At 45.3% G+C, this 12400-nt stretch overlaps 1 protein-coding gene across 3 annotated transcripts in view; it reads left to right on the top strand.

The window, feature by feature from the left end:
• LOC117760354 (nuclear factor 1 A-type) overlaps window positions 1-5521 on the top strand; it is a 51302-nt gene extending 45781 nt beyond the window's left edge. For 2 of the 3 annotated variants that reach the window (XM_034583310.1, XM_034583311.1), the window contains exon 2: window positions 3887-4472. In XM_034583310.1, the coding sequence (XP_034439201.1) occupies window positions 3887-4444 (558 nt within the window). In that variant the 3' untranslated portion in view covers window positions 4445-4472. Of the gene's footprint in view, window positions 1-3886 lie in introns of all 3 variants that reach the window. The other variant, XM_034583312.1, reaches the window with a different exon arrangement.
• Window positions 5522-12400: the final 6879 nt, after the last annotated feature.

Below are 12400 nucleotides of genomic sequence, written 5' to 3'. Positions count from 1 at the left end.
AGCGGCGGTGGACGGCGTGAGCGGGTCAGGAAGCTGAAACGTTGCACTGGGCTGTGAGGAATGTTGGTATGTGGCTCCAGCGAACATCCAGAGCCGCCGAGCTGCAGATCCACTGTGGAATGTGTGTGTGTGTGTGTGTGTGTGCACATCATCCGACCGGCAGCCGCTCGTCGTCCTAATAACCACCCGAGGACACGTACAAACAGAAACACATCTCGCTGGTGCACAGAGCAGAAAGCGTTCCCGTACCGGAGTGAGATTTGAGAGCTCAGAGAGCGGCTGCAGGTTTGGCTGCAGAGCTGCTGGAGGCGCTTTTGGAGACAAACCCGTTCGCCTGGACCGACTCCAAGAAGAAACAATGTGCTGTATTCAGAGCCCCTGACGAGGGAGGGTGAACAATGTTATATATATAAAAAAAGCAGTGCAGCTGGCGCTCTAATGCACAGCCTGTAGATACAGTTTCCTCTTTGTGCCAGAGCTCCGAGCTGAAGGTTTAATCTCACATTTGATGTAAAGATTTTCTGACACCGCAGCTGCAAAAAAAAAGTGCTCCTGAACTTCCTGTATTTTTTAAATTTAACCTCAAACCTCAAGTTGAACCTGAAATATTCTTGAACAATTAAAAGACAAAGAAACCTCACACTCAAATAAGTCCGAACAAATCCCAGAGCATCACCTGATAACAACCACGTGTGTGTGTTTATATAAATTATATTATATATCTGACCTGTCTGAGCTCCACAAACGATTTAAATCCATTTAATGAGGCTCAGAGTCACACGCACACTGTAGATATACATTCAGTCCCACACGTCATCCTGCTGCCACAAATAATCACTGCAGCACCAAATGTGGAATAATCTGCCGCCGAAAATAGTCCCAGACAAATGCTCTGTTTCCTCTTGTTGTTACTGAGCCATTACAACGTGTGAAATGTCTTCAGTGGGAACCGATGAGCTCGGAGCTGAGAAACGTCAGCGGAGTAGAAAGGTGTCGAGACCATGGACGTACAGAAAATATTATTTTAAATCCAAACTCATAATCTGCAGATTTAACTTGAAACGTTTTCTTCACGTGTCTTTTCTTTTAACAGTAAACAAGGATTCTCGGAACACTTCATTCAGTCTGAAACACTTTAAACTTCTGTTAAAACGAGTGACAAGAAAACTCAAAATACACAAACGACTCTCGACCTCTTTCCAAATTATTTTCTTCCTCGTCGTTGATTCTCGTGGCGTCAGAAGCAGTTTGTGCAGAAACAGGTTGAAATGTTCTCAGTGCAGATTTTAGTCTGAGGATCTTTAAACAGCGGCAGGAGGTCTTTGTGCAGTGTCACTTGTTTCTACACTGCAAAACATCTGTTTCCTTAAGCTCCCACAAACAAAATGCTTTTCTTATGATGAAGGAATATTTCAATCTGTTCCAGTTGTTTGGAGGATTTTATAAATGAGGGGGTCTGAGTCTCTGAATTAAAAAATACTGGAAATAAAAAAATACTTTTTACTGTGCTGCAAAATTATGAGTTATGCATTGCAGTGTGTGTGTGTGTGTGTGTGTGTGTGTGTGTGTGTGTGTGTGTGTGTGTGTGTGTGTGTGTGTGTGTGTGTGTGTGTGTGTGTGTGTGTGTGTGTGTGTGTGTGTGTGTGTGTGTGTATGTAATGTGGCATCCACATGCCACCCCAGTCAGAAGCATTTGCACGTATCAAGATGTGTGAGCGTCTGTTTGATCTATGAATAGTGGAGGTTTTTTTTCAATACGTGGCTCAGGAGGGGGGGCTACACCCCCCCTCCTCCCCCTCCCTCCCTCCCCCCCTCCCTCCCCCTCCTCAGTTTCCCTCTGAGAGTTTTATCCAAATAAGAAAATGTTCCATGAAGATGTTTTCTGTCCGTCTGTGTTTTTGTCTTTTGGAAAGTTCTCGTTGTTTCTCTGTGATGAAACGTTTTTTCTTTCTTTTTGTCAGAAAATAACAGGTTTTCTCTCAAACTTTGCCACAAACGAAACTTTCAAACCCCAAAATAACTTGATATGAAAAGAAAATATATCTTTTTTTTCTGCTGTGGAATTTTTATTGCAGAACATGTTCCAAAGTCGTAGAGACACAAGAATTCACTCCATTGATTTCTCTTCATGAGCATCAGTCTTATTTTATTTGTCATCAACATATGATGACATAGAAACAAACATAAACGTGGGATGATTCACCGACGTTTCATTTTAAATCTTTTCATGCACATTTTCATGTTCTAGTGAGATAAATAGAAACCAGTGGTTTTGTCGTCCTCATATTCAGTCGCTCTGTTTTGTGGTAAATGAGTTAAAATGAACACAAACTGTTTGAATTCAGTTTTAAACTTTATTCAGATGAAGCTCTCGTCTCTGCTTGTGTTCAGACACTGAACAAGGAAACGCTCTTTATTTAAACATATATTTCTCTCTGATGAATCAGAAGATATAACGTTCTGCTGTTGGTCTAAAATTAAATGTTTTTTTATCTTTATCCGTATCCAGAAATTTGAGATTAAACTCTAGAGAAAATGTGACGTTGTTCGTCAGGTGAAGTCTGAGTCTCGAGCTGCTGTAAGATTTGTAGAAGGCGGTTGTGAATGAAGACTGGCAGTGATCACTACTGGTTGAGTAAATACGTCCGTCTGAGAACAGGAAGTGTTCGAGCGTGGCTGCTCGCCTCATCGGCCTCTTTCCCTCCACGAGCTGTAATAACGTTTTCCTTTCATAATCCCTCCGACTCTCCCATAACTCCACTCTAAATCCCGACCGTTTTTGGTTAAGATCTGTGGATCAGTCGCTTTCTTTTCCTCCTTTTTTGATGCACTTTCTCTCTCGGGCTCATGTGGAGAATGAGCCTGGTTTTGTGGTGGTGGTTCGGGGGCGGAGCAGGTGTAACCGACCCCAAGTTTGGGTCTAATCCCGGAGATGCCGTCTAACCACATTCCCACAGTAATAACTGTGCAGCTCTCGTCGGCTGAAAACCACGTAATGCTCCTTTAATGCACCTTTAATCCTGCACATGAAGATCTGAGCTGAACAAACCAGCGCTGAGCCCATGTTTGTGCTCGTGGCGGTTTGGTTTCCCTCCGCTCGGCCGGCGGCGGTCGGCCTCTTGGTTGGTTGTTTGTTTGGTGCGTTTTTGGTCGGGGTGGGGGGGTGGGGGGCCTGGCAGACACATTCCTCCCTCCTGAGAGCGAGAGAGAAGGAGGTGAGAGAGGTTGAGTCTGAAATTCATTATTTCTTTGTTAAATTCTTTTCCTTCCTTCCTTTTGTCCTTCCTTCCTTCTTCTTGCTTCCTAAACCTCATCCGTCCATGCATCCTTCTTTACTTCTTTCATTCCTTCGGTTTCCTATGTTTTTTCCTCCTTTTTGTTTTCTTTACTTTTCCATCTTGCCACCTTCTCTTTCTCCTTCATTCCTTATTTTTCCTTCCTTATAGATTTCTGTATTCTTGTTTATTTCCTTCCCTCTGTTGTTTCCTCCTTCTGTCATTTTCCATCTTATCTGAAAACCTTAAAACCTCAAAATTCTTCTGCAGCGTCGTCGGTTTTCTTCTTGTTTCGAGACGTCTTGAAGAAATCTTGTTTTTTTTTGCGAAAAGTCAAATGTCAGACATATTTCCTCCGCACATCTCGGACTCCTCCGACACCAGGGGGACGATCGTTGTTAAAACCTTGTTCGTGCTCATTAAACTCTGCGTTTAGCTCCAGTGGAGAAACTAGAATCTGTGCAGCTTCATATTCTGATTGTGTTCATCTATAAAATGTCTGTGGTCAAACATGAACTGAAGTGGAAGATGAGAATCAAACTGTGTTTGATTGTTGCTGTGACCTGTTTGTCCTTCACACTCTCACCTCTCGTCTCCTCTTCCTCCCTCAGGATGAATTCCATCCTTTCATCGAAGCCCTGCTGCCCCATGTCCGGGCCTTCGCCTACACATGGTTCAACCTGCAGGCCCGCAAGAGGAAGTACTTCAAGAAGCACGAGAAGCGCATGTCCAAGGAGGAGGAGCGCGCCGTGAAGGACGAGCTGCTCGGCGAGAAGCCCGAGGTCAAACAGAAGTGGGCGTCTCGCCTCCTGGCCAAACTGCGCAAGGACATCCGGCCAGAGTTCAGGGAGGACTTTGTGCTGACGGTGACGGGGAAGAAGCCGCCGTGCTGCGTGCTGTCCAACCCCGACCAGAAGGGCAAGATGAGGAGGATCGACTGCCTGCGCCAGGCGGACAAAGTGTGGAGGCTGGACCTGGTCATGGTGATTTTATTCAAAGGGATTCCCCTCGAAAGTACTGACGGGGAGAGGCTGGTAAAGTCTCCTCAGTGTTCGAACCCCAGCCTGTGTGTGCAGCCGCATCACATTGGAGTTTCAGTGAAGGAGCTGGATCTGTACCTGGCCTACTTCGTCCACACAGGTCAGTCCCGCCCTCCTCTGTGTGTGTGAGACGCGGCGCTGCTTGGTGTGTGTCTGCCGCAGCTCTGATGTTTGACATGACGACACTGTGACATCATTACACACAAGCTCACACAAGCCACACACACATTTCTTCAGTGTCGGTGAACATCTCGTCAGCACAGCTTCACTTTTCTGTTTCAAGTGTCTGTGATGAAGTGGAAATAAGGAAATAATTATTGATTTGGAGTTTTGATGAGTGTTGTGGTGAGATATTGTGTCTCTGTCAGGTGACCTTTCATGATCCCTCAGAAATATGTTTTACAGTGACAAACAAGATCATGTTTACATCCTTTCATACGAGAAGCAGAAGAGCTGGAGATGATCAAATAATCAAACCAATTAAAAGTCAGTTTCAACTCAGTAAACACAGTAAAAGTCTCCAGCAGACGTTTGTCAGGATCAGGAGTCGTTTCCCTGTTTCCTCTGATTAAAGTTCACGTGTCGGTGTGTGAGGATGAAGCTCTGCTCGCTGCCTCTCGACTTGTGGCTGCAGACGCTCGTGTTATCTGCCGCAGACAGCCGCAGCTTCATCAGCGGTCAGCAAAGCAGAAGTCTGAGGAGGAAGAAACGTTCCTGCCAAAATACAACTCGCGCTGGCTGAGCAGAGCAGAGTGTTCTCTAGATGAAGCTGGCACATCCTCGCTACGACTCGCACTGTAAGAAAAACACACAATTATCTGCTGTGTGATTGCTCAGCACGTTTCCTGATGTCAGACTGATGCCACGGGAAAATGATTTGATGATTTATGTGGTTGGAATATTTGCGAGCGGCGGTGGCAGCAGACGTTTGGCAGATGGTTTAAACACTTGGCTCCGAGCTCAGGTGAAGTTTGTTTGAGTTTTCTTGGAAAAGAAAAACAGTTTCCAGGTAGAGCAGGTAGAATTGGTTCAGATTCTTCAGCAGCAGCTCCCAGGTCTGTTTTCTGCTCTTTTTATCACTGAACTTTCAGAGAATGTTTCCATTAAAAACGTACTTAAATAATATATTCTGGTTTATTGACTTACAGAACCTTTTAGTTTAGGTCGTACAGATTTTAGAGATGTGAAGCGTTTGAATAGCAACATAGGCACTGGAGGAACATTGGTATTGAGTTTGAAGGGTTAAGTTCTAATGTTTCTAAAGTTGGTCCTTCACCTTCAGGTGCGTTTAGTCTGTTCCTGAGCTTTCAGCCGTATCACATGATCATCAGCAGAAGCTTCATCATAAAACCAGTGTTTTAAACGTTGATTCAGACGAGACGAAAACAGGTCTGTGCTTTTTCTCATGTCTGCTGATGAAGACCATAAAGAGTTGTGAGAGCTCCAGAACAGCAACACGATGGACCTTCAGCCTGCGTGTCAACTCGTTCGTCACCGTGCTGTGATGATAAACACTTTTTAAAATGACATGAAGGTTTTAAAGACTTGATCCCAGTTTCACAAAGTGCAGATTCTAACGAGACCTTGTTAATCAAAGCGTTTCCTCCGGTTCCCGTCGTGTTTTCATGGAGGTAAAGTTTCAGCTGTGATCCGTCGACAGCCGAGCACATGGAAAGATCTGTGACCCTGAACCTTAATTACAATCATTTCCTCTGGCAGACTGAAGCCTCTCTGAGCCCAGAGTTTGCTCCCGTCTCCCCGCGGACGCTGGGCTGTCGTCTGAGCGTGTTTTCACTCCGCGGCCGCAGTAATCAGCTGCGTGCCCGTTCACACTGAGCTCTCTTCAGTTCCCGGCTGAAACGCCGCCGCTGCTCTGTGGATTCATTCTGAGGTGGTTGGAGCAGTCGTTGGTCTTTAAAAAACCTTCAATGACTGGCACCATGTGAGAAACTCATGGAATAAACTGGTTCTCACTTCCAGCAGCCGCTCGCTGTGGTCACAAACACAAAGGCGAGGGTTTGTGGTGGAGACAGAAGCAACTTTAAAATGAAAAACTAAATGTGCATCTTCTCCCTCAGAGCCAGGATTTAAAGCCTGGTCTTGACAGAGGCTTGGCAGGATTGTGTCTGGTTTGAACGAGGTGCGAGGGGGAAGGCCGAGGCTGGACGCCCACAGAACCCCCCACCCCGGGGATCAGGTTTCATGCTGCCTCTTATTTAAGGCGGCGGAGCTTTTCTGGAGCAGCGGTGTTTATTAAAAGCCATGTGAAGGCAGGTTGACCTTAGGGCTCGCAGGGCCGGAGGCGGGGTCTGTCGGGGCCGCCCGAGTCGGTAATTAAATTCATCCCCATACCACTGACTCAGGGTGGGGGGTGGATAAAGACCAGCAGTGTTGCCCGTAGAAACCGCAGCGCACGACCAACCATTTATTATTTAATCCTGTTAAAGTTCAGCAGCAGAAAACTCAACCAGACGAAACCTGGAGACGATTTTAAACAAAAACCAGAAATCAGTTTGTTCTTTCACCTGCTGCTTTTTCAGTGTTTTCATTTTGAAGCTGTAAAGAGCTGCGTCAGTCACAGCTCCCTCACTCAGTCCGGCAGCTCGGCTGCTTCGGGACTCGGCTTTGGTTTTGTCCGTCACGGTCTTCGGCATCGAGCTTCCTGACACCTTCGTCTTCCTGGTGTGACGTTAAGGTGCAGGGGACACGTCAGTGTTTCGGCCTCCTGACGACAGAGCAGCTTGTTTCATGCATCAGTGTCTGGGAGGAAGTTCCAGCTTCAACCTGAACTCTTCAGCAGATTTACAGGTTTACTTTCTCTGCCTCATTTCAAACCTTTCTGAATCCAGTCAAGAAGTTCTGAATCATTATGAAAATCAGACTTCATATTTCTTTGACTTGGTCTTCATTGGACTCATAGATGCTCACATAGTTTAAATAGAACTGGACTCATGATATCATCAGTGAAGCAGGTTCAAACAAGTGTTGACCTCAGGAAATAAGGTGGAGAGCTGAACAGGAAGTCACTGCTGAGCTTTTCAAATTAACACACTTTCACTCCCTGCAGTCAGTCACACACACACACACACACACACACACACACACTCACACACACACACACACAGCAAACCCTCCATTCATACGTCTGAGCACTAGCTCTGAGTGTTGTGAGTGTGTGTGAGTGTGTGTGTGTGTGTGAGCACCCGGGATCCTCAGGAACAAGTGTTCAGGAGGTCAGAGGTCAACCCTACCCCCTCATCCTTCCCACCCCCCCTTCATTGATTTACGAGCTGCTGCATGGCGGCGGCGGCGGCGGGTGTCACTTTCACAGGAACGCTCGACACGTGCCGAAAGGTCAGAGATCACAGCGTTGAGGTCCTGACCCCTATCATCGGGCTGTTTAACCTCTAGGATAAACACACACACCCCCTCATTAGCAGCCAGTCACGCACACACACACACTCACAGACTGGAGGCGTGTGTGTGTGTGTGTGTGTGTGTGTGTGTGTGTGTGTGTGTGTGTGTGTGTGTGTGTGTGTGTGTGTGTGTGTGTGTGTGTGTGTGTGTGGGGAGCTGCTGGTTGGTTTTCGTTCGGGAACAAAAGGTGGAAAAGGGTCGACTGGTTGACGTCTGTGATTTAGAATCATCGCAGGCTGAAATAAAGACGTTAACATTTACTGCAGACGAGATAATATTTATGTGCCACTAAAGTCAATTAAACATAATTAGAGAGATGAAATCGTAAAAGTTTGATCGAACAAGTTTTTACATCAATGCCAGCGACTCACTTTCCAGAAAAGATGATCCAGCAGAAGAGGATTCTTCACTTTATCAACAAAACATCTGATATGTACTAAAACTGAAAAATGTCTCTCAGTTATTTCATCTGCAGCTGAAACATATGAAACATTTCCAACTCAAATCAGCTTGTTTACTGAGTTTAGAGGAAGAATTAACATAAGATGAACATAGTGTTTCTCACTTGTTCGATGTGTTGAGTGAGTTCAGGGAAGTATGAAGACCCACGTGAGACGGGGACGACAGCACAACGATTCTTCAACGTGTCGATTCCTTTCATACTGAAGTTCTGACTCGACAACAGGAGTTTGTTTCTCTTGGTTTCTTGTGTTTTTAGTTCATTTAAAAATATCACTTCTGATATATTTGATTTGAATAGGGTCTTACATTTTTTTGTCTCATATTTAAGACTAAAAAAAGTCTTAAATATGTTTTAAATATCGTGTACTAGGTCTCAAATAAGTTCAGTACGGTCTTAAACATTTTACATTTATTTAAAACGACTTCTGTCTCACTTTGAAATTAGTTATTGTTTTATTAATAGAAAGGTTTTGTCCTCTCAGTGATACAGATATGAACATGATCTGATAACTGATCTACAAACACTCAGAACTGATCTCAGTTCAGCTTGTCTGAGACATAACCTGGTGTTTCCAGGTTTATTCTCCACTCAGCTACTTCACCTTCAGATGAAGTGATTCTGAGACTCTGATATTCATCATAGATGTTAAATTTCATTTATTCAGGTCTGAATGAACCTGAGATGCAACGGGTTGAAACCTGCGTCAGGATCTGTTTTCTCACTTGAAGCTCGGTGCAGGTCAGAGGGCCTGTGATTGGTCGGAGCGGTGACTTCACTTGTTTCTAGAGGAAGCTCCTCCGGCAGCACAATTGGAGGATATCTGTGTTTCGGTGTGATAACGAGCCGCCGGTCCGACCTACAGAATGTGAAGGTTTCTAGAGCCGCCACCGTTAGATGTTTATCTGCCCGTCACCTTATACGACCCCGAGGGGCTGATATCAAGCTGTGTGTGTGTGTGTGAGTGTGTGTGTGTGTGTGTGTGTGAGTGTGAGTGTGTGTGTGTGTGTGTGTGTGTGTGTGTGTGTGTGTGTGTGTGTGTGTGTGTGTGAAGACGTCTGACCCAGTTGCCTCTGTCCTCCTGAGCTCTTAAAGAGATTTGGAGCTTCGTCTCGAGCTGCAGCTCTGAGTGACCTGTTCTCTCCACCAAAAAAAACAACTACACAACTCCACTCCATCTTGACTTCTTACTGCCGTCTGACCTTCACCACACAATTGACACACACATTTATCTGAGCACACAAACTTTTCCCCGAAACTTAATTTCTTCAGCCTCAGAGACTAAACTTCAACCTTATTAGTTAAAGTTCCTGATTTGCAGCTCCTGGATTAAAGTGAAGGTTGATGTGATTAGTTTTTACTCTTGAAGGAAGCAGCTTCAGTGTCGGACGTCCTGGAAGTGACGGACACGTCTGAAACCCCAAAACTACAAACAGTCAACCAGCAGAAAACCAACGTTCCAGCTCATTTACTCTCCATCAGCTGTTTTCTTGTTCGGATCATATTGTCTGTTTATGGGTGGATTAGTTTTCCCTCATTAATGGTTCGTAAGGAAGTTGTTGTGAATGAGTTGCAGTCTATGTTTTGTTCAGTATGGGACACTTTACATTTCCTCCTCTTCCTCCTCCTCTTCCTCCTCCTCCTCCTCCTCTTCCTCCTCCTCCTCTTCCTCCTGCTGCTTGTCTTGCTGCTGTTCTCTGGTCGTCATGTGGGGCTGTTTAAGGCAAACGCAGCGTAAAACCACACACTCAGCTGTGGTTCCTGAAGTACACAGTGTAACCACGGGAACACCCCCACCCCACCACCAACCAATGAACACACACACACACACATTGTTCCATTCACGGTCATTGAGCTTTGAACTCATTCATAAAAATGAAGCCACTGTTGCAGCTGATTGAACCACAGAGTGAAGAATAAACCTGACGTCAGGTTCACACGTTGAGAACAAACCATCAGCTGAGGATCGTCTGTGACCGTGTGCTCAGCTCGTTTGGATTCAAAGATATTGATCAAATAAATGGCTCCTATTTACTCATAAATATTTAATGTTGGACAGAAATACAGAGCTTTAAAAATCTGTTGATGTCACATCATATTTATACAACCGACCTGTTGTGTCCTGAACTCTTCCTCTTCTGAGATGTGTAGCAGAGTTAAACCACAGAGGCAACTTTACATGAGCTTCAAACGGAAGTGAACCGTTCAGACGGTGAAGAATCAGTTGTTTGATTTAAAGATCTAAACTGAATATGTGCGGCCGACTGTGAGGAACCTGCACATAGCAACGAAAGTTAGAAACTCATAGTTTCATGCGACTGTGTTTTCCTGTGTCAGCTGATCGCTCGCTCTGCGACACGCCGACGTCAGGTTTAATCCCATTTAAATCGTCTAAATCGACTCCGTGTTCCAGTTTAGAGAAAATCTCTGATCTCGCAGCAACACGGGAGGAGTTAGAGCCGAGTGGTTCCTGAACACAACACAAAGCAACAGCACACACACACACACACACACACACACACACACACACACACACACACACTCTCAGCATGTTGCCACCTCTCCCTGTCTCTGTTGATTTATGGCGTCTGAACTTGAACTCTGACCTTCATAAAAATAAACAGTGTTTTGAATCGTTCAGGAGTAAATGTAATTCTGCAGAGACGCGGTTCAGGTCTTCATGGGTCCAGAGTTTCAGCCTCGTACTTTTACTAAAGTAAAAGATCTGAATACTTCACCAGCTGATCGAGGCAGCGGTTTCCCAGCAGCTCTCATCTTCTGTGATGTGATGTGAGTCTGGTGGGGCTCGACGTCCTGGTTCCTCTCTCTGGCTTCAGAACGTCCATCGTGGCAGAAGGACGGTGATTCTCAGTCGTCCTCCTCATGAGACGCTCAGAAGCTTTTCTCCTTTTAACCTCTTCTCATTTTCCTGATGTTTTCTTCCTCTTGAACATCTGCCCGACTTCACTTCTTTTCTCTTCAGTGTTTCCTCTTCTTTCATCCGTCAGTGTTTTCTTTTCTTCTGTAAATGTCCTCGTCTTTTCTTCTTCTTCTTCTTCTTCTTCTTCTTCTTCTTCTTGTCCTCCTCCACCTCTTCCTGGACGTTGCTCCCATCTAAAGGTCATCCTCTCTGTCTTTTTGCGGAGGTCATCCTGCAGGAATGTAGCTGCACTGCCGGTGGTGAGTTGTGCCAGCTGCTGGGAATAACTGTCTCTGTTGCTAAGGAAGAGCCCCCCCACTTCGGTCCTTAGCAACAGAACCCCCCTCTCACCGAGCCCCCATCGTCAGTCCAGACTCTGTCTCCGAATGTTTCGTGCCAACAAAATGGAGTCTGGCTCCTGTGCAGCGTTCGGTTTGCTGCTGTTTTTAGACAGAAGGAAAAAAACTCAAATTAGTTCAAGAAATCTCAACAAAACGGTGAAAGAAAAAAACATTAGTTACAAGTAAAAGTCGTGAATTTCAAGTTGAACACACCTGTAAGAGTTTCAAGAAGAAACACAGTCATGTTTCACTGAATGATGCTTTCTGAAACCGCAGCAGTTTACATGCTGGATACTTGTGGTTTGTGGTCGTCTGTCAGACTCACAAACTGGAGCTGAGAGCGAAGATGTGGCCTCAGAGGCTTTGTATTGAACTATGGGGAATGTAGTGTGTTTGGAGTTTGACTCATTCTAGGGACTGAAGGTCGAGATCACTGCTCCTATGACGCTCAGAAGTTATTCGTTTTTAAATTTAGCCTCAGAACTTCATGGAATTCTCCTTTAAAAGTACTGATGAACGAACCTGTTTGTATGAAACTGAAGGTTTTCATTTCTCATGTGAAATGAAAACTTGAATCTGTAAATGAACAAAATGAAAGTTGTGATGTGTCGTTGGTCTGATCCTGAGCTGCTCGGCGTCAAAGTTCTGCTCTGACCTTTGTACGGTTTCATGACCTTTCACCTCTGCACATGAACCCACTCCTTTAGATTCTTTTTGAAGGAGTCTGTGACCAAGTCTTTGTGTGTGTGTGTGTTTCTGTGTCGGAGTGTCCGTCCATCTTGAAAGGCTTAGTGAGAGAGGAGCTGTGTGCCAAAAAACTCCCATAAACCCTCTGTTTCTCACACACACACACACTCTCTCTCCCATTGTGTGTGAGGCCGTGGGGACGCTGCCGTGTGAAGCCAGCGTCGACATGAACCAGGACAGCTGCGAGCGTCTGCAGGGAA

The sequence above is a fragment of the Hippoglossus hippoglossus genome, chromosome 4, assembly GCF_009819705.1.
Source record: "Hippoglossus hippoglossus isolate fHipHip1 chromosome 4, fHipHip1.pri, whole genome shotgun sequence".
In the NCBI taxonomy this organism is placed as follows: Eukaryota; Metazoa; Chordata; class Actinopteri; order Pleuronectiformes; family Pleuronectidae; genus Hippoglossus; species Hippoglossus hippoglossus.
This window is presented reverse-complemented; position numbering and strand designations above follow the sequence as displayed.